The sequence below is a fragment of the Anser brachyrhynchus genome, assembly GCF_964034855.1.
Source record: "Anser brachyrhynchus genome assembly, chromosome: 3".
In the NCBI taxonomy this organism is placed as follows: Eukaryota; Metazoa; Chordata; class Aves; order Anseriformes; family Anatidae; genus Anser; species Anser brachyrhynchus.
Genome location: NC_137696.1, coordinates 57,101,490 through 57,124,574, shown reverse-complemented (window position 1 = coordinate 57,124,574; position 23,085 = coordinate 57,101,490). Strand labels below are relative to the sequence as shown.

At 44.4% G+C, this 23,085-nt stretch overlaps 1 protein-coding gene across 2 annotated transcripts in view; it reads right to left on the bottom strand.

Annotated features, from left to right (window-relative positions):
* PPP1R14C (protein phosphatase 1 regulatory inhibitor subunit 14C) overlaps positions 1 to 23,085 on the bottom strand; it is a 53,070-nt gene that overhangs the window by 9,151 nt on the left and 20,834 nt on the right. For both annotated transcript variants that reach the window (XM_080588032.1, XM_080588033.1), the window contains exons 2-3: positions 3,787 to 3,870; positions 2,394 to 2,426 (exon numbers count right to left, since the gene is read on the bottom strand). In XM_080588032.1, the coding sequence (XP_080444158.1) occupies positions 2,394 to 2,426; positions 3,787 to 3,870 (117 nt within the window). The remainder of the gene's footprint in view (positions 1 to 2,393; positions 2,427 to 3,786; positions 3,871 to 23,085) is intronic.

The following is a 23,085-nucleotide window of genomic DNA, read 5'->3' as shown; positions in this document are numbered from 1 at the left end:
ATCATACTACATATTTTTTCTCCAGTTAGGGATTACAGCCTTTCTCAAACTGTACCTTTCTTGATGCTAAAACTGCTGGTGCACTTGATGGATTATATTTGATTGGTAAGGACAAATTCCATCAGCTTACATCTTTTCTCCATAAATTAATTACCTCAATAGTTCTCAATGGACCGCAAATAGGAAAGGATTGCAGATTTTCTAGAAGAGTGTGGATCTTCATAAACCAAATTTAAGCCAGCTTACAGGTTTTTCTTAGTCCACAGTTGGCAGGTGAAATATCACTTATTTTTAAATGGCCTAAATTAGCAGTGATGTGGTATTATTGGGCTTCTCATGCTACTGACAAAGAAGAAAAGCTGCTGTTGTGAAAACAGTCCCAGGCAACAACACCCAACTATCCTCACAGTAGACTGGATTAAGTACTTCTCTCAACTTGGCTGTCTCAGGAAGATTGTCAAGGAAGATGGGTATTTTGCCAGGTAAAGGAGCTGCCTCCATTCCACCAGCAGAGGACTAAAGAGACAAGTCAAAAATGCAGCATTAAAATCTCACCTTATCCCAGTGCCCTGAGAGCAGCGTTGCACCAGCATATGTGTTCAGGACGTTGTTTCATGTGATCTGCCATATAACTTAATTTACCTGCACTGCACAAATACTTACTGCGGTTTTGTAAGCAAGCTTTCCAGCGGAAAACTCACTAGCATCTGTCATGTATCCCTGCAAGAACTCTGAATTTTGTCCTTGTATTGTGTCAAACTTCAGAGCTGAGAAATACATTACACGTTCAGCAAATGAGGAAGGAAGGTAATTATTTGATTCTCTGCCTTCTCCATCGACCTTCAGCTAACAGAGGGCTATAAAAGAGAGTACACAAGTGGCCGCTAAACTCTTGGCAACCTGTTCCTCCCACCCACTCACGACCCCCACTTTCTCTCCCTGTCCTGTGACAAGAACCACAGCAGGCTCCAAACGCAGTATCAGTCTTTAGACCCGTATTACAAAGACAAACCAGGGTTCTAAGGCGCTTTATGGGGAAAACTGAAGGAGGCTGACAGGGGTCATCTGTGGAGTAGCACTGCTATAGTGAGACACCTGGAGATTTGATATTTTGGCATTGCATCTCGATATTGGGAGATGTGCGTTACCTGCTGTAAGGAAACCACGGAACAGCAGAGAACATGTTATACAAGTGTCTCCAGGCGAGTCTTTCTGGGCCAACTCCCTGCACTGTCAAAAAGTTATTACCAGCAACTGGAACAGCAATTCTGGACAACTTTCCCAGTCTGCCACGGGAATCAATAAAAATGAAAAGGCCCCAAAGAAAGTATCTGGTGGGCTGGGAAGTGTCTATGTAACTGTGACGGTGGTTCCTCCTGACAGTCTGACTGTCTTAAAAGCCCAGCCATTTAACTGGCTACAATTACAGACATTACAGCACTGCTTATCATGGAACAGGAACCAAGCTATATGGCAGCCTTGTTTCAAAAACCACCAGCCTGAAAGGTTACTGACTAGGGGGATGCTTTACGCCATCCACTCTATTAAATACTTTACAATGGCTGTTGGTCAGAGTGCACTGACTGGAATAAACTGAAACGAGAAACAAACCAGCAGTCCAGACCTTGTCATCTGCTTCATTACTCTAGTTATTGCACTTGTTTGTTGTTGTTTTTTTTTTTTAATGAGCCCAAGTTTTTTTAAAAATATTTACTCTTCCCAGTAAACATGCATCACTAGATGAGAAATAGGCTATGTTGGCACTATACGTGTTAATATTCAAGTTGAAAGCTGAGTACTTTTAACTGAATCCCACTAGTTCAGGTTGCCCCACCACTATTTCCACTCACAGAAAGAATTAGCTGAGGAGTGTATCTACATAACAGTTTCCAGAATAAACAAGCTTAGTGCCAAAGGAAAAATTACATGGCTTGAAATTGAAAGGCACACAGTCTAATTCTCAAATTAAAATTTCATGCAAACATAGTAGGGTTGGGGGGGGGGGATTGACCATATGATAAAAATTGTGTTTAGTTCTCTTGTATCATAACAGCTCTAAGCATCAGTAAAGTCAATCAGGACATTACAGACGACAACACTGGTACTTCAGCTTATACAAACAGCAGTCCCACCACAGAGCTCAGTCCTGTTCCTACTGCAGCCAAATGAAAGGCATAAACATTCCCAGCAAATAAAGCCCCAAGGTCATCAGCTCCCCATGGATATTCCTATATTAGCTTTATCATAAGTAAAATCAATAAACAAATAAAGTTACTTTAATTTGAGCATAGCTATACTATCCACAGGTGAATAGATAAAAAAATAAAGTTACTTTAATTTGAGCATAGCTATACTATCCACAGGTGAATAGAATTTAAGAAAAGTCTTTTTACCTCTGTTGGTTTGTAGCAATCTACAAGAGTTTCCTAGAAGCAAAACATGAAAGCATTAGTTTCAATACAGAGCACCAGTGAACATAAACAACTCTAGGGCAGGAAACCTGACAAGGGAGTGGGGAAAGAGAAAAGGAGCAAGAACCAGGCACCACTGGATGGAGATGCTACCAAACACTGAGCATTGTAGCAATGACCACCTTCGCTCCCCAGGTAGACCAAAACGATTTGCAGCTTGAGAGAAATGATGGCTACTTCCTCCAAGTTGGAAGGTACAAAATCCCCTCCTCCAAGACAGCTGGGGAGAGGAGAATCCAAGAACATTTCTCCCAGCAATACGCATGTGAAACTAGCTTTCTTTGAAAGCACCACGATATTTGCAATGCAGAAATACAGACGTTAGGTAGGTCAGGCACTCCTGGCAGGGCAGCTGCTAGCTGCTAGTTTAAGCAGAAACAGCAAAGCTATTTATGAATGCTGAGTAAACAGCCTGGGGACATGCCCCACGGTTCTGTGGCTGGGCAGTGGGCACTGAGAAAAGCATGCCTATTAAGGCACTCCCAGCAGAGATGTGCACCAAAGCACCAAGTTAGTGATTTCCTAGAAGTGGGCTGAAGTGCAGACCACTGCTCTGGTACAGGTTTCCTTCCTTTTGTGCATCTGGCAAGTTTATAAATGGAGTCCCTCACATGGGTTTCACATCTTAGCTGATATACATGCATCTCATTTAAGACAATTATGTCTCTTTTCCTCTTCACCTCCTTCTTCCATTCATTGACTTTTACCACAAGCAGGATTCAAAGAACTGGTTTGAACTGTACAAATCCAGCAGACAGGTTCTGAATTTCCCTACTAACTCGTGTTGCGGATCATCTCATCCCTTTGTCACACTTTTAAATGTGTTACTCCATGATAACGTGATGGGTTCCAATTTCTAGCTGGTATAGCTAGAGAAACAACGTTTCCAGTATCCTGAGGACAAGGGAGGATTTGTGGTCTGTATATGCACACATGCATATTGCTGCTGCTGCAGTCAGGCAGAGAAACTATCTGGTCATCATAACTGCCTCTCAACCACACACATTTTATATACTTATTTTAAAGAAGAAAGAGGAGGAAATTGTAGGGCTTTCTAATCTGTCTTAGCATATCCCCCTATATTACTGGATCCTTTGAACTTTTATTTACTCCCGTTATCGCTTACCTTCCAGAAGTATCTTATCCTAAGGGATTTTGATTACCTTCACACAGCCCAGTAGATTATGCTAAACTCGAAACTTGGAACCTCTCAGCTCTAATGCTACACTGACAGTGGATTCAATCACAACGAAGATATCAACCCAGGTGCGTTAATTCAGCCGCATTCAGATTTAAAATTAGAAAATAATATTACCTGTAATTTGAGAGCTCTCTCCTCTTCATTGGCTGCGTCGAGAAGGTCATCGATGTCAATTTCTACATCTGGCATCTCTTCTTCCTGAAAAGGGGAAAACTCCCAGTTAGTTCACAGAGATAGCCTTTAATTAACCTAAAAAGCAGCCTAATGATTACACCCATCTCCCAGTCTGCCTGGAGACAGACAAGAAGAAAATCAGTAAGGGATGGTGGCTTGCTGCTTGTAATGGGCCAGCATTAGGCTGAGCCCCAGCCATGGGGAAGGTGACAGCTCTTAAGAAACCCTTCCCCCAAATGTGGGAGTTGTGTTACTAACCCATGCCCAGCAGCACAAGTCAAGCTCTTCTCACAGCACTGGACAAGAGGATGAAAAGAGGAGAAGAGGTCAGGGAAGGGGAAGTAGAAAAAAGCTGTGGCAAGCTACCAAATTGCTTTGAAAACCTTCTTGACTGGACTGCTTATTTGGTCACACTACGGAAGGTCTCCCTTGCTCAAAGGTGGCTTACAAGGCTGATGATATACATGCCCCATCAGAAAAGCTGCGGTGCCTGCAGTGAAGCAAGAAGTCTAAGGCACGGAGTATCCTACAAGTATTTTTAAGCCTCCTCCATCAGTACACTTCTCCTTTTGCATCAGCAGCACCCCAGGCATGCTGTTTCCCAAGTCAGAGCTGCAGTCTCCTCTTTCTGAAGGACTCTTTTTGAGTTCTGGAATCCCCACGAGAGTTTGCTGCCCACAGATATCACCGTTCCTTGCATTTACAGCTCTGCAAAAAACACTGCTGGCCGTTTTTTGCATTTCCTAACGACGAGAGGCACCTCAAAACGGCACAGACAGGTTCAAAACACCGCAGCTTCCGCACCTCGCTGCATGCACCTTCTCACCAAGTGCCAAGTCCCACCGCCCCGACAGCTCAGTGCCAGACCCCCAGCTCTGCCCTAGCCGGCACACCGGCACTGCGAGCCTGCCCTCTCCCAGCCCCGTAAGCACTGCTATCGGCTCGCCAGCACCGCATCGCCTCGGCACCTCCGGAGCAATGACAGGGGCCTGGAGCAGCCAAAGGGCAGGGTCACGAGTCACGAGGAAGCAACCAGACCGCTATCCATAGCTGCAGCTGTTCTCCTGAACCCCACAGATGCTTTTAAAGATCCCCAAAGATCCTTTTTTTTGACAAAAACGTGGTAGCTCCATCAAATTTCCAAACGGTTTTTACCAACTACGACATAGCGTAACAGCTTCAGTACCAGTCACTGTGGGTGATACCAGAACTACTCCTCTACTAGGTAAAAGAAGAGCACAAACATCAGCAAGGAAGACACCAAACCAGCTCAAGTTGATCTAAGGAAGGTAAGGTACCCCTACCAAAGTGCCAAACAACTACTCTTATCAGAAGCTCCCGCTGAAATGCCAGCTGCTGCTCAAAGTTTGTCCGGGTGGGAGGAGTAGGGACAGACCAAGGATGATTTTAAGTTCCCTGTTCCCCACTTTGGAAGGAAAACGTGCAGGAACACGATAGAGCAGACGTGCGGGCTGTTAGACCCAATGAATAAGAATATATGAAGCACGTCCTTTGCCCAATTAGCAAGTTCGCTCTTTTCCAGCATGTGTTTTAGTCAGAAAGGAAGTGTGGGCATTTGCTGAGATGAATCATAAAAAGTCCTAGCTACTGTAAGACATTCTGGTAATGAGGGGATTTAAACAATGGGGGGAAGGGGAGAGAAAAGAAAGTTCCTGACTACAAAGGCATTTAGTAAAAGCAATCAGAACTGGAGGGGATAAAGATTAATCCACAACGGCGGAGCACACACTTAGTTCGTAGCTTACTAACCCAACCCCACACTAATTCTCTTATCACACTAAGAACCAGAAATTCACCACATAGACAGCAAACCTCCTGAACATCTTATCTAAGCAGCTTACTATAAATACTATTGAGGTAGGGTGTCTGGAGTTATCATTAATACTGTAAACGCCTATCAAAATACGCACCCACGGAACTGCACAAACGCCGGCTGTGCGTCTGTCACCACTCAGATGAGCTGGTCAGCACGCTGAATTTTGGTCACATTTTGAACTCTTGCCTGTTGCGTTCTGGCAAACTGAAATGATGTAGAAAGACAAGAGCGAGGGGGAAGTCCCTAGAAAGTATATAAAGCTTTACTGTGATCACACTTCACTGAAGCTGAGAGCTCCTGAAAGATTAGTTTTACTTTGATTGGTACCACTCACGTGGGAGAAATCCTTGTTTCTGTCTCTCTCTGCTCTTATCTTTTTCAAATCAGCTTTCTCCCACATCTCCAAGGCTCATGCTGCTCTGCAGAGGGCAAGGTGCAGGTATGTCCGAGTTAACATCCTCACACCTTCCTTCAGATGTCCACGGATAACACCAAGGAGTCTCGCTGACCCCACGTTTGGAGCACTGGTACTTGCAGCAGGGAAGACCGAATCCAATCTGAACCTTTTCTCCCCAGACAAGTATTTTACAATACCATCATTAGTGATGTTACCAGACATTACCTCTTGCCTGGATAGAACAGCAGGGTTCAGACCCAGAGCTTTCTAATCCATAGTTCAGACCTCTTCAGCTGAGCCAGGAAACAAAGTGGCCCCGTGAGCGAGGAGCCCATCAGGATGCCAAAGCTTGCTTAATACATCCAGCCAGCAGGCGTTTATGGCCACATGAACCGATAACACTCCAGATCCTTTTTTAAACCATTTTTAAGCACCGTTTTGACCACTGACACTTGAATCCCACGGTTCTACCCTAGACAGCAGGAGCCTCAGCTTCTTGGTTCAGGACCTTCCCAGGATCCCCAGCACACCTCCCCGAAGCACGTATTCACAGTAAGACGCCCGCTGCCTTCCCCGTTGTGTAGGTAGCAGGCAGATTGCCCTCTCCGGGACCTGACACTTCAGGTTCAGTGAGGATCTTCTGTCCCTCTCCCACCTGAAGGCCTCAGTTTCTTCTGCGAGTTTTCTAATCCTTCCTCCCCTGGCCGAGTATTTCCCATCCCTGACATCCGTGCTACAGCCAGGGCTCACCAGGGTCTGAGACGCTGCTGCACGTTATCTCCCCCTGGAAATGACGGCCATCCAGCGCTGAGTTAGCACTCACCCTTGGCTTTCACTGCCGTGCCAGCCGGGTTCGCTTAAAAGCAGCCATCAGTCCAGAGGGCAACGGTATCAGTAACTCGCTGAAGTCTTGGTGTAACAGCTAGCACAGCTCTTCTACATGAAGGAAAGCCGTAACAGGAATAGTTTAGGAATACTTTAGAAATGGGGGGATATAATTCTGTCTGATACACCGGCATTTGATTCACTTGCACCATCTGTAATACGTTACACACATCTTCAACACTTCACAGCAGATTTAAACTCTGATACAAAACCAAACAGAGGGGGGACGCTTAAAAGGTAACTCTTGCGCCTATTTTTGGCTGAATAAACATACGGGCATCATAAAAGCATTTTTCCTCTTCTGAAATACTGAGCATGCATGAGCTCAGATTTTTACGTCAGGCACGGAAAGCACGTGTTTAGGTCAGACGCCTGACCGCTCCGCGACAGCTGTAATGACAGAGGAAAGGAAGAAACAGTTGTCTCTTCTGTTTGCCTGACTTTACTGGTGAGATAAGTGTGGCTGATCCTACCACAATTAAGCAGCTAAATCCAGCCTGGGTTGGGCAAGCCTGAAAGGGGCTGCACATAGCAGAACGGGGGGCGTTTCAAGGGGCTTCTTAGTGCCATAAGAAGAAACCACAAACAGCATGCTGCCAGGGGGCAGCCCCCAGAAAGGCTAAAAGAGAAGAGGTATGGGGCTGGGGGTGCAAACACCCTCCATCTGAAGCAGCTGGGGGAGGAAGAAGATGGACGCTCTCCTTTTAAGCACCCTCTCCAGTCTGCTTTCACAATGTAGGCAGGACACGAGCTGACTCCCACCTGAATATTCAGAAGTCCAAAAATACCACCAAAGTTAACTTTTGTGCTATTTAATGCAACTTAAATTCAACCTTGCATTGGGTGACAGACTCGTGGTTGCTTAAATTGCGTGAATTCTTTGCGGACTACTGGCAAAAGACCTTGGGGCACAGACATGCATTAATTAGTAAATAGCTGGGGCAGTTTAAGACATTAAAACCGTCCCAACTGTTTGCAATTTAGCCTCTGGCAGAGGTTGACACTACCCCAAAGGGCGGATGCAACAACAACAGGTGAGCACTCCTCAGCAAAGGCCAACAAAAAGGTCGGAGCCACCCAAACCACGTAAGCCATAAGGCTGGGTTTTGCAAGAAGCAGCTGAACGCTTGCACTCTAACCTGCCCACCCTGCAAGAAACACCTCTGGCACAGCAACAGCAGGTCTGAAATCCTTACAAGTATTTATTAATTGAACATGGATTTGAGGCTTTAAAATTTAAGGGGCAATAGCTGTTCTATGGTTAAACTTAAAAACCCAGCTCTCAAATTAGCCTGCAATACCACACTGTAACTGCCCATACACTCTATGCCATCTTCTCGTTTGCATTGCTGGAAAATAATTAAAATAATTAATATTTTAAAAATAAATAAATAAAATAAAATAATTAAACTGGTTTGCTTTTTACTTTACATTTTAAATTTGGGGAAAAAGAAGAAGCTTAGTGCAGCAAGAAAAGTTTAGCCACAGAGTCAGAGCCATCATTTGTACACTGAATTCGGAAGCAAACTCTTAGAAAGCACAGCAAGAGACAGGTGAAGGAAAAGGGGGAAGAGACCATGTGTCTGAAAGTTTCAGAGAGAATAAATCAGGCTTTGCTCTCGGAGTCCTGGAAGGAGGCTGGTGCAAGCGTTTCAAATAATGAAAACCAAACTGAAAAACAGGATCAGTTATTCTGCAAGTATCCATTTAATGTGTGAAAAGCAATTTCTATTTTTTTAAGAGACTTCTGCTGGACATCTAACACAGTCAGCCCTAAGCAAGTCCACCTGCAGATATGGATGGCACTGCCCCAGTGCAAGATAACAGCTGACACCTCAGGGTGATAAATAATGCTATGAATTACCAGGACTAGCAGTTTTTGGTTATGTACGTATCCTGGTGGGATTATGACTAGTCTGCTACCTTTATGTAAGTTATGCGTGTGAAACACAAAGGAAAAATCCATGCATTCCTTTTTTCAATGCATTCAAGTTGTCTTTGGGGACTTGTGAGCTGGGACAAAAGTAGATGAAATTGAGAACAAAAAGAGCAGTTTAAGTGGTCAAAAATTAGAAATCCGTAACCAAACATAGGCATTTTGCACTTAAAGCTAATCCTGGCTAAATGGTGTGTAAAAAAATATACAACAGCTAAAATGAAGCCATGTGCAACACAAAACAGCTGCTAGTGTCTATCAAATGGTGTGAGGAACAGAAGATTAGGAAGGGATGTTAACGACCACAAGAGGTTCAGGAACGCCTGGGCTCAGGACACAACATAGGATGAAGAACCTTCACAGTGGTTACATCAGATTACTAAGTGATCATGTGTTTTCTCCAATCCTAAAATATTAACAGCAGTAACGCCAGAGCAACCATGGTGATCTAATGACAGAACCTCATGACAGAACCTAATGACAATGAGGTTGGAATTAGATGATCTTTAAGGTCCCTTCCAACCCAAACCATTCTATGGTTCTAAGAACCATAATTTACCCATGGCACTGCCCCTATTTACAGAAACCTCCTGTGCTGAACCTGTCTTCAAGCACGACCTCATGTGGATCAAGTGAAATACCCAGAAGAGGGACACTGAGTGCCCAGCTGTCAACAGAATTGCTTAAGCAAGTTATGCATTATCTCATAGGAACACCAAGCACACCTTTAGCTATATAATACGGCATGAATGGCTGGATGCAAGTTAGGGGCACAGGGGTTTATCTCTACAGTCTCTATCTGACCTACCCTTGGCACTGAAGCTAGCCGGACTGCCCAGGGCCTTGCAGGCACACCACTAGAGGGAGGTAACACTTTACAAACACAGCAAGGGCCCATGAAGTTGCTGGCAGGGCATGAAAATGTCTTCTGAGACCTAGACTCAGTTCTCAGGTCTGGAGAACAGCGGGTCTACTTTTGTCCTCAAGCACCCGTTTGCCTCTACTCCTGTTCTTAAATACTTAGTCCTCAACTTTTATTCTCATGGTTTGGTTCCTGAAAAAGCCTACCTCCTCTGCTTCTGTTTGTTGGGGTGTTGCTTCTACCTGCTTCCCAAGTACCTTTTCTCCCCATCTGAGGGCCAGAGGAAGGACCACTAGGGGCAGAGGAAGGAGCGACTCTCAGCTCCCAGGCCCTGTGACCGGGGCTCCCTGCCAAGAAGAGCAAGAAGAGCCCAGCCGAGTTCCCTGTTTGGAAAGCTTGTTCATCTTTGGAGCTTACTGCCAAACTTTTACAAGTCAGGGCACAGGACAAGCTTCTGTGAAAGAGAATGGGAGATGCCTGATGAAACTGAGAACACTTTCAGCAACCGGCCACGGGCATCTCTGACACAAAGCAAGTCTACTCCCTCCCATGTTTCCAAGATAAGACACACTAGAGCTTCAACTAAGCTGTTGGAAGTCCTCACACAGCGTGGCAAAACACTGTTCTTTTTTTCCTCCTGACTTCAACTCAGCATCTTAAGTAACTGAACTCTTATCTAAAAGTCTTTCCAAGATATTCCAGCTGAGGCAGGTACCTACTATGAATCTCTTGAGCTCAGATGATTTCAAGCTGGACAAGTTCAACATTTTAGAAGTGTGTTTTCCAGTTGTTAAACCAAGGGCAATGCCAAAAGCCATGCTTACAAGGCTCTGCAAGGAGGAATCCACACATTGCTGTGAAGCAGAAGGGAAGCTTATGTAGGAATTGCTAGTGCCTGGAAATAAAGAGGATATAACAGAAAGCTGTGGGAAAAGGCTGTTTAGCTAGATGAGAAGGATGGACAGACATGCCTGGCAACAGTGTCTACATAAGCAGGAACAGCTGGACCTGAGCTTGCTGTGCCCTATGTGCACAAACTGCATGGATGGCCCAGAAATTACAGCTGCATGCGTGCAGTTTTAGGACCAACAGAAAAAAACCTGTTGGCAGAGTGTTCACATTCAGGTGCCATAGTATATTAGCATGGAAATCAGACTTCCAGACCAAAGCTCACGCACATCCAGCTGGCTCAGAGAATAAAGAGCTAGCTAAAGCCTGTCTGCATCTGCCAATTCACCCTATGCTTTTTTTAGCAGATAAATGGGCAAAAAGCCTGAAGCTTAATTTAGGAAGGGCACATCTTTACCCAAGGAACTCCCAAAGAGGAGACTTGTTGGAGATTCATGTCTGAACCCAAGGAAGAAGGAACACTCTTAGGTTCCCAGGTTTAAAGTGCACCCTAACAATATCCCAGCTCCATATCAGTATGCAACTTAGACGTGCATTGCCCCCAACTAGAGACATGTGAGAAAAAGCACAGGATTACAAGTTAAAACGGATACCACAATGCTCCTTGGATGATTGGTTGAGCTTGTCCATCCCAGCACTTAGCCTTCGCTGAAGCAGAGTGGTTAGAAATTCTTCCTTCTCCTTCCTCCACTTCTCCCACCATAAGCAAATGCACTGCACCCTTCCAGCACATCCACTTCAATATACAGAGGCAGATTTGCAGAAATAACCTTAGCTGAATTAAGTCAGTGAAGTCTGAAAGGACAATGCTGACTGGGTAGTTGATATAATGGTGTTTTGTAATCTACTAGACTCATACTTTCTGTACATGTCCATAACACATAATGCAAAAACACTGGCAGTGACAGTAACCTGTTGGTCTAATGCACTCATCTGGATGAACAAACTAGAGCATGCCCTCCAACAGATGTTAATGGGCTTAAAGGGAAGATAAGAGTAGGGGTGAGAAGGGCTTTCACTCATATTTAGTGTGAGCCATTTGCAACTGTTTTGGTGAAAAATACAGTTCTCTTTTATATGCTCGGGTAAGATGCCCTAACATTATCCCTAGTTAAAAAACACTAGCCCAGAATGCATCTGAAATAAATGGTCTCATTGGACAAAATACACAAAACAGACAGAGGAGAGGGATCCTGTGAGAATAATTACTTAATGGCTGAGACTCTTTCAGATTTTGAATATTCAGGATCACTAATTCCTTACTGAAGAAAGAATCTAAAGAACAGGGTAATGTTAGCTGAGGGAGACACAGAGGGACAGACACAGAGCTGAAGAAGTATAGGGGCAGCCTCTAAGTAGCCTGGCCTCCTCCATACCCACCCCTACAATCATTTCCCGTTATGCAGGTGTATATAAAAACAGATATACCAGTTTGAGCAGTGTGTTACTTAAAGGCAAGAAAGAACCCAAGCTGGGATTTAACCAGCCTTGACAATGACAAATTTAGAGATGTACTTCAGAAGAGAAATTGCTAACCTTGGCAAGTGGTTTCAGGCTGTCACAACTAGATGACAGTCAAGGCTACCAACCGAACACTGTGAGGAAAACAGGGACTTTCTGGGACCAGAATTTTTAGAATGTAAAGGGATGCAGTCATGCAACAGGGACATGCTCTATATCAGTTAGATCACCTGAAAAAACAGCACATCATCCAGTACTCTCTTGCAAGCTGCTTGGCAAGGATAAAACATGAAGGTCACAGGTCTGAGGGTTATGTTTTGGGTGGTGGGAGGCATCATTCAGGTCAGAATGATGGCAAACAGGACAATCCCTGTATAAAGATATCCTCCTGGGCAAACTGGGACACACATCCTATATGTGTTACTTACCGTTAGCCAAGAACAGCTCAACCTTCCTTATTTACAATTATGAAGAAAAAACATGGTGCAAACCAAATTTAAACAATGCCTGGGAATCACTTAAGTATGAGGGGATCTTAATGTCTGTGTGTCTGCCAGGGGTTAGGTACAGCTGTAGTTTCAAAATTCAAATGGAAATGAAAGATATACTTACAGGGCAATGGCTATACATATACAGCATACACAAAACATTTAAAATTCTGGTTGTGAACCTCATTAAAGCAATTAACAACAACTGATATTTTCACCAAGCAGGGGAGGAGAACCAACTCAAGCCAAGTTCTTCCGTCTCATTATCCAAGCTGGCTCTGTCCCTTCCCTCAGCCACTGCACACGGTTGTTGTTTGTTTTGAGCTAGCACTGCCACAGATTGTCCTCTCCTCCTGGGCCTCAAGTGACTGCAGAGCTGATAAACTGGGCAGATGCTATTCCAATCACAAGTTCTATCCAAAGAGCCAGCACCTCTAAAGCGACACCACGCAGCCCACATTTTTATTATAAAATAGCACACCACTATACCAAAATAGCAACACCACAATCCTGGTGCTTCAGTGATGCAAAAAGAAGCAACTCAGTTGTCCTCTCGCTTCAACTGGAGTGCCCCTGTCAGTGTGGAGGGATCACGGTTATGGGCAGAGGTATGAACAACATCCCTCAATGCAATTCCTATGAAAACTCCCTTTATGGGCAAGCCTCTGTGAAAGAGGATAGGGAAAGGACCTCCACATCCAGAGCAAGGCCTCTCACCCCCATGCAGCTTCCCTGAATATCTTCACCCTCCCCCAAAAAACACGCTGGCCTGCATTGACACTGCACACAGCAGCAGCTGCTGCCTTTATAGATGCCGCTGCAGTTTTGCCTTCCTTTCAATTAAAGGGCAAGAGGGCAGAAAGACGGTGGGAATGCACCATGGTTTCCTCTGGACAAAGTCTTTATCTAGGTTACAGGCTGCCCAAAAGCTAAATTTAAGTCAGCCGCTTAGGTCCTACCTCAGAACACGGTTAGCACGTACACCATGTTACCCTGTGCAAGCGGAACGGGAGACATAAGATGGCTGCCAGTCCCCACACTGTGTCAGAGGCCAGCTGGAAGAGGGGCAGGGGAGGCCGAGCACAGCCTGACAAGCACAGGTACCGCCAAGCCATTCACTTAAGTGAAGGGAGGCAGGGCCAATTTCACAGGAGAGTTCAAAACACTGAGGCTGTGCAGCTACAGAAGTGGAGCCACACGAAGTATGGCCCGCTCTGCCGTGCCTGCACTCTGACACACTGCCGGCAGGTGCTGCATGGCACGTCTAAACTCCCCCCGTGCCACCCACTTGTGCCGACACAAGGCTTGGAAAAAAACATGGCACCACCTAGCATACAAGAGAAGAGAGAGGAGTTGGAAAAGTGTTGACGTATGTATTTGAAGGTAGCAGTTTAATAATGGCTGTAGCCTGTAATAGATAAAGCATCATACTTCTACGTGTCATCTCAGTGCAGGCTTACCTACACCCAAGAGCGATGGCAATGGGATTTTCAAATGGAGGTCAGGGTGTGTGTAGCAGGAACTCTCTTTAATCAGTAATGGTTAATGAGCCATCCAAATTCACTCTCTACTGCATCAGTGTGATTGCCACTGCCAGGGACACTTCTGTGTTTATGTAGACCATATGAGGGAATGCGGTGGTGACCTCAGTCAAAAACCTTGTCTGCTCAAGAAGAAACCTTGGTCCCCTCTTTCTGCAGTTCTCTTTTCTGCTTGCTAGCAGGGCCACAAAGCTGCTTTTGAGAGAATAATGTGCTAAGAGAGCTAAACTGGAGTTTTATTGCATTTCAAACTCTGCCAATTCAGCTGAGGCTGGGCTTGTCTAGCAGACACACTGCCTACTGTTGGTAGCTAGCACACCTGTCAAGTTTTCTTGGCTGGAAGGAAGGCTTTCTGTTCTCCTTCAGAAGGCCATGCCTTTTTACTTATATGCCCTCGCAGCCGGCATGGGCTGGCTGCCACATTTCACTGGCTGCCTTCTCCTGTCAGCAGCAGGGAGGTAGCTCTGCACGGATGGATGCAGCCTGCAATTCCATAAACAGCACTGGAGGCTTCTGCAGGCACCTCAGCCAGTGAGGATAAATAACAGATCCTTTCACTCTTCCTCTCACCAATTCTGTTGAAGACTTTTTCCCTCCCAGATTTTTTGTTTAACTATATGAGAGCTAAGGAAGTAATTTGCAAAGAATCAACAGGAGTAACTTTCCTCTAATTAGCTGCCAAAGGGGCTTTTGTAAAAGGAATAAAATGCATACATACACTACGCAGATTTTTTCAGCAAATGAATTTCTTAGTATTCTGTGTTTTAAGAACAAGTTTTCAAAAGAGTTCATTATGTAGGTGACTGAAAACACTTATCCTGGGCCTTGGGCTTGCTATTTTTAGTTTGGCATTTCTCTCTTTCTTGAACGGGTGACTGAAACACTAGTCAGGGGTCACACACTTACAGTACTGACTCTGGTCTGTCCATACACAGTAGTTCTTGTATGAGCAGCTGTTTAGGAAGCACTTGCTCAGATCTCCTGCCACAAAACATCCAACAGTGAGAAACCAAAATAGGTTCTGACTTGGAACAGAACAGCTTCTAGGAATCCCAAACTGGCCAAAAACACAGTTTGGCAAGCCTTGCTTGGTTCGTAGCCCCATCAGTCACTCAAATACTTACACTGGTTAATTCAGAAAATGGAAGTTGAGTGAAAATTGTGACAGCCCTTGAAAATGAGATTATTTTGACTATGTCACTGATGCAGCTGCCCAGTACAACAGAAACATGGCAACTTCTCTTGAGCAGGCAGAATTCCTCATTGTGCTTTCCTCTCCTTGCTGGGAAATCTTCGCCTAGTCTACAAGGAAAAGCCATTGTGATGCCAATGGAGATGCAGCTGCTGAGTTAGATAAAGATACCTTTTCTTAACATTTCTCTATAGACAGAAAAGCACAAGACAGTAAAAAAAAAAAAAAAAAAAAAAAGGAAAGCTCAGTTTTCTTCTCACTTGCCAATTTAATAAAAGTCTCATCTGGTCTCATCTGAAAAGTTGATATCAAGGAAAAACAGAAAAGTGACCAAGCACTGAAAGGTGAAAATTGAACATAAAGTTCAGACTATATTCTTTGCACACTACTGGTAAGGGTGTATTAATTCCTTTCAAAATGGAGATTTTCAATTGAGACATTCAGTTTACTTTCTTGCACAGAAGCATTGTTTTCCCAGCTGCTATGTTAACTGAGATTTCTTTCTTACAGCACCACCCCTCCTTCACTCTTGCAAAAACACCACTTCACCACCAGACATATCTGCTCACTGGTCCTATATGTCATCTCACCCGATTTTAATTGAAGTCTAATTGCCAGTATGTTTTAGCTCAGTTCTTTTTCCAAAATTCTGTCATTACATCAAAATACAGCAAGTCTGGAAGGAATTTAAGCTTTAGACTTTATTGTAGGATACCTCCATTTAAAAGCTCTAAGAAGTCTGATAAAAATGTCTTCCCATTCATTTATTTTCAAGTACGCACATTACTCTTCTCTGAGAGTCTCTGAAAAACAGGTTTGTAAGGAGACACTGTACCTCTATATTAACGGCACTTCCTTGGGACCACTGCAAAGCATCACTAAAAGAAAACCTTCCATAAAATCCTTCTAAGCTCCAATTCCTACCACATTTTTCTACCCACTTGACAATGAATCCCCCTATATCCCTACAGGCATGTTTACACGTCCTGAGAGAAGTGAGTTCTTGCTCACTGCTGAGGAATCGTACTCTGAACAACCAGCCTTATAAAGGGTTACACTACTGTCTGCAGGATTCTGCCATCTTGAAAATGCACACTGAGCAAGTATCATCTGTCAGAGTCAGCAGATAACCTGCAGCAACTGTTTCAAGAACAGATACCAGTCTCACTGCCTTCCAAGGTACCCTGCAGCATCACCACCTCCCGTTTCAGCTCCCAGGATCCTTAAATAATGCACATTTTCAGCTGAATTCCCACTTTGCTGTGGTCAGCCTAAAAGTTTGTTCTCCTTCTGCTTCTACTTCAAGATTTATCTATTTTAAGCCACAAATGTCACAAAGATATGTTACGATATTTTCCTCTGTTTTTCACAGAGACACAAACATGCAAAGTCAGGACTTGCCAATGATATCTAATCATCTGTGTTGCTGGAAATGGTCAGAGACCAAAGAAAAATGTGTGTTTCTGTTCCTGGCGGCATTCCAGAAGAATTAAAAGTTATGGATGATAGGGATATCTTTATTTCTTTGGGGAAAGAAGGCTTTGTGGTTCTATAACCATAGCCTGAAGGGTCATTTAAGGCATACTGAAGGAGCAAAGTATAACATATGGCAAGATATTTGTTGTTTTGGCTTGGTATAAAAGTAAAAATTGAAGTCATTCTGAAGTGTCTAATTTACTCACAGCTTTACTTGTTAACTTGTTAAATGCTAAAGAGCCATCATCTTCCAGGACATGCTAACTTGCCTGCAGGAAACATATGGCAGACCTTTTCACATTGGGTAATGAAAACTTGTGGTGGGCTACCTAATCATGACAGGGTTAGCAAGCCCAACACAGAATGCTGCCAAAGCGCTGAGGTGTCCCTCTGCTCGTCGGACACACGAGCAGGAGATATTTCCAGCACAGCCGCAGAAATCCCAGATGCTGTTGCAACAGCTGCTAGCCCTCGCAAACCACCGTAGCTGAAAGATGATGCAGGCAAACTGCAAGCCCAGCACTGCCAAGGGCCTTAAAGTAAAATGAACTTACAGGCTGGCAATACCGAGAGCAAAGAATTTGTAGTTGGGCTGAGCCGAAGGGAAAGATGCCCAACAGGCTGCTGAAGGAGGAACACAGCTAAATGTTGTTCCCTGTTAGTAGCAAACCCCCACGTACATGCTAAAGAAAACAACTACTAAAAGTGTTTCCTATGACTGAAGTACAGCTCCAGGCAAGGGCTATTTTTAAAAAGCCACATCAAGCCCAGCCCTTCTTTACCGAGTTGGTGCCCTGGCAGAAGTGCTATAATCCTCAGGTTTTCAAGTTAACAAAAGAGCAATAGTCTACTCTTAAATATGCTAATTAACACTATATAAGTTTTTTTTTTAAAAAAAAAGGTTTAAAGGGGAATGCAATTTTCTCAAGTGTCCTCTAAATGCCGGAAGGAGCACCCTCTATTAGGAGGGATCCCGAAGCTTCAGCACTTCCCAGGAAGGAGAGAACTCACATGCACGCTCGAGATCCCGTTTCTCAAAGAGCTTCCTGCTTCTGTCAGGATAACAGACAGCAGGACTGCCCCGGGCACGAAGCACTCGTGTAAATCAAAGATCCTCTGCAACTCCTGAAGGCAAAATGCAGTCAGAGGGATGCTCCTGGTTGGAATCGAGATCCCTGAGGCCAAAACAAGGAGGTGTTTAGCTGGGGCTTTGTCTGCGGCTGACTAGACACAGCTTTTCAGACAGAATCCCAACCAGTACAGCAGTCTTTCAGTTTTCTCCTACAGTTATTTACCTACTATGCAAAGCATTTCCAGCAGCTCTGGTATATTAAACATATAGCCAAACAGTAGTTCATTCAGTTTGACGTTATACTGAACTGCCATACTATTTCATGTTATGCCATCCCACAGCGCACTATATACACAGTCTACACATATACACACCAGTCCTTCAGAAGCCTATTAACAGACCACAAATATGTGCCTACACAAATCCACGTATGAACAGTTACCTGTTGTTACAGCAAGCTACCAGAAGAAAAAGAATCTGCACACAGATTCTGCAATGAAGGTGCAGGTAGCAAGGCCTTGAAGGAGCGCTGCTGCTTGCCGTAGCACGGCAGAGCACATTAACGAGCCATCTGTTCATTACAACAAGCTAGGCAGGATTCAGCTTCTAGCTGCAGAGACTCTACCTACAGCATGTTCCTCGATCATGCAGACAGTTGTTGGATATTGCCAAAATCTTGCCACAGCCGTTTCAGAGAACATGTTGTATGTCTCTGCGACCAGCACAGTCTGGATTCAAAAACTGCCTTCCCAGGCGGCCGTGCCTTTAAGCAGAATTAGTTACGCTACCAAGCAGCCCAGAGCCAGGTTCCTCCAGCTAGGTATGCAGGCATAACCAAGCTCCGAACTTCTGCTCTCACCTCGGAGAAAGGCACACTGAATTTCCAGAAGCATGAACACCGAAGAACATGAAATCTGTTCTTCTCAGAAGAGATACTGGCTCTTGAAAAAGAGGCAAGGACAACATTTCTCTCTAGTCCTGTGCAGGCAAGATGACAAGTCTTTCAGCCTCTCCCCCCTCCCCTTGCTATGTTCCTGCCTTCAAACGCAGAAATTAAGGAACAGCTGTTGCTTTTGCCAGCTTTGTGAGAGGCAAAGAGCAGCAGTCAGAAGGAGCAGCAGGGGGACAAGACTGTAATATACTCCGTGTCCCATCTGTTGAGAATGGGTAACAGAAGACAGCGGGCGAGGAGGGAAATAGTGACTCCGACGTACAGCCCAACACCTCTTTTCTCCCCACTTATCTTATGTTCTTTGGCTCCATATCCAGCAACTGCAGCAAAGGAAAGGACAAAGTTAAATGCGTAATATCAATCAGTTTAGTATCCTGACAGTGTTCACAAGTAAGTTGTTTAATTAATACACTCTGCAGTCAGTATTTTGGCTTACTTGTACTCTGCCATGTGGCAAACTAGACAAAGCAGATGGTCAATAAGCTCTGTTAAACTGTCAGGGCCAGCTATTATAAAGAGACACAAAACAGCTCTCTGATAGTTCCAAAATTTTTAAGCTAAGTCTCAGCAATCTCAGTTTCGCTCCTCCTCCTAGAAATGCTGGCACCAAAAGAATAAAGATTAAACAAATAACTTTCCCAAGCTTAGAGCTCTCCAGGCTCCATCCTAAAAGATGCTCAAATTCATTAAAAAGCACAGAAATGTGAGAATAGCCAGTACCATCTGCAGTACGCTGAGACACCACCGATTTGTGCAATCAGCTGTTTTGCATCTTAAAAAATAATAATATGTAAGCATAGCACTTAAGTTTAGACAGCTAGGATAAAAGTCAAATATTAATCCCTCTGCCACTGAATTTCAAGCAGGGAGACCAGCACAGCACGAGCCTTATTGAAAAGAACGAACAGGTTGACAACGCAAATTTCAAAGTACTTTCTGCTCTTCACCAAAAAAAGTTGTTGTCACACTTAAACTCTGAAACAAACCTCAGACACCTTACCTCTCATGTACCTCCAGATAGCACTTTGATCCTCACAATGAAGACAGATGCTCTTAAAAAACAACCAAGCAGAGTTGAAGTCTGGTTCAGCAGAGCAGCAGCTTTGTCAGGCCGGAGTAGAAGGGATCTGGCAGGGCACATCACTGCGCCTTGTTTTGCTCTGCTACAACCCATCTGTGTCTCCTAAAGAGGTCTCCCTGCCTACTAACCCAGAGCCATTCACGTGGAGGCCTTGTTCTGAGGCATCTCCAGAGACAAGCGTTCACATTTTGACAACGGCGTGCCTTCCCCTCCCCTGCCACTTCCCACGAGGGCAGGCTTTCCTTCGAGGCCTTCAGGTGCTACAGGTCAACTCCTGCATTTCACCTGAGGAAAAAAGCATCGTGCACTGTTATGACAGCCCTAATCCCAGCTGCAACAGACTCAACCAGCAAAACACGACACGCTGGCAGCCCTGGGGCTCCCCAGAGCTGCCGTGAAGTGAAGCATCAAATAAGGGGACTGGTATTTCTGTAGTGCCCGAGCAAGATAAGCTGCCATTTATCTGAAGAATGTTCTGCTTCCTCACATTAAAGCAGCTGAACCTCTACACCAGGAGTCTAAGAGCAACTAGGTTTTAAAGGTTTTGAGTCCAGTTCTCTGTAAACCACCATGAGAAGCTGAAATGTGTCTTTCAGGCCCCAGAACATACGAAATAGTGTTGCAAAAATACAGCAGTTAGAAGTTGGTCGATGTTATTCCTCATCGCAATTTAACGCTTATATTTACAGGAACTGAAAGTCTCCCTTTACAGGCAAACTGGAAACTTTGCTACAGAGCCCGGACAGGGTATCCGGTGAGCTGGTGCCCCCGCCTCGGTGAGCTCACGAAAGGCAAATTCTTGAAGTCTCCTTTTAGAAGGCAGCCTTTGTTTTCCCAAGCAAAATACGATTGGTTAAACCTTCAGCCACCCTGAACCTTTTCTGACTCCAAAATGTCCTTCCCCTCATCTTTAGCACGCTACTTTGCGGCCAGCCACCTCAATGAGAGCTTTCAACAGCTTTTGGGTGGCTCTTACACCAGCTCACCTGGGTACACTACAGCCACCATCACCAGACCCCTCAGCACCACCTTTTCAGGAAGGACTATTTCTCATCTATGTTCCTAACTTAGCGCCTGTCACAGTAGGGCTCTAATATCAGTTGCTCGGTCTGACAAAAGCTCCTGCAGCAGCCACCAAAGTCATTATAATCGTGGGGAGTTTGCAATTGCTGGCATCATTCAGGAGCTGCTGGCTAGAGAAATTAAAGTGTCAAGAGGCAGATCAACTTTGTTTTTGTAAATTACGACTTGTATAATGTGGGCTCAACCTTTCTATGTCTCAGACTCAGCCAACACAACCTATTTACAGCAAGGAGCTAGACGAGCTTGTGCAGCATCAGGTAAAGGCTGCAGCAGCGTGGGTTTCGTCCTTCTGGACAACGCTGGCTAGTTTTTAGCCTCTGGCAGACTTTCAAGGAATCATTCAAGCAATCTACCTGGGTTCAAACTTCAAATACTCATCCTTGTGTGTTGCTTTTTCCTTCCACTGCCTTCCGTCTTGGAAGCACTTGGAGGTTAGCGTTCCCCTTTCGTCATCTTCCCTGCTTTCAAATAAACCAGCCGATCGTGGGACAGGCAGAACACGTGCACATGAAGCCACTTAGTGTGTAGTCATACCTAACCCAGAGCAGCCATCCTCCAGAATGAGACCTTCATCTAATCAAAATAATTTGTGTTGGGCTACATTTTAAAGCACAGCTACAAAACTTTTCTTTTTTTTTTTTTTTTGGTTTGGTTTGTGTTTTTTTTTAACCAACACCCAGGACTCACAAGCTGAGATTTCTCTTGCCTGGCTTCCGATGTCTGCCATCTACTGTAAACAAAAGGAGACTAAAAAGGGAGCATCAAGCAATTATAGCACAGAGGTCTGTCTCAGGGCAGATGAATCTTACTCATATACCAGCATGGAAGACCTGCATCCTCCTGGAATGGGAGAAGCTGAAGTTCACCGTTGGTATTGTTGACCCTGAAGGCAACATACACACAGCAGTCTACCCTAGTCCAGCAGAGCCGAGACAATGCCCTTCTTCATATCTCGATAAAGTTATCCCGTGTACTTTGGTAAAGGTTGAGTCAGGACATAAGACTAAGGACAGGCTGTCTTAAAGACCGGCTCCGGTGTTGCTCATACTCCTTAGCCAAAAGAGACATGTTACAAATCACAATGAATGTCATTTAGTTCTTCCATCTGTTAGTCCGCATTTTAAAACTAAACTTTTTTGCTACCAGCTTAAAAGAAACACATCAAAAGTTCTAAAGATGGGCACTACCAGCTGGCTGCTTTGACCACCCAACAAACGTTAATTTCAGTGCCAAAAAAAAAAAAAGAAAAAAAGAAAAAAAGCCTTAGCTGCCTCCCGTTAAACATTAACATGGATGGATTTTAACAAGATTAACTTGTTAACTTGGACAGATTTTAATTAATTTGCTCGACATAGTGCAATAGTCCTTTTCTGTAGAAAATAGTTTTCTACCTGCAGACACCAGAAAAGGAAGTAACACTACCTGAGCATCCTCTCTGCTCCACTTCCTAGAGCAGAACGTAGCTCTTTTGCATTAGCACACCTTAGTCAAAGACTTGACTGTTTCACATTCTTCTCATGCTGTTTCACATTCTTCTCAGACAACTTCACCTTTGAAATCAAAGATGTGATTGGAAGTGCAGGAGAAGAAAATGTCAAGCAGGTGAACATTACAATTTAAAATAAATATTTCCAAGAACAGCAGTGTTCTCACTGACACGCTGTATTTAGCACACACATTTAAATCCTCAGACTTTGTGTGGCAGTGAAGGATGTACAGGAAACGTAACATCACTATGCCATGGGGTGTAGATAAGGAACTAACTCCAGTGAATTCAAAATAAAGTCTTTCAGTAGACTTTCATCTCCTTTGCAGGCGACCTAGGCCACAACAGGGCACAAACATGTTCATGAGGAAGATTCCTACAATCTTTATCCCTCCGGGTTCTCACAGGTCTGTTTCTCTTCCCACCTACAGGTTTTCTCAAATGGGAGATGTTCCAGGGGTACCAGAGACAATAATCAAGTCTTCAGACATGAAACTGCATGCGCATGCATGCAAAACCAGGTGGAAGGAAGGGAGTAAGATCAAAGTCAGGCACTTCCTTTCCCTCTCTGGGAAAAAGAG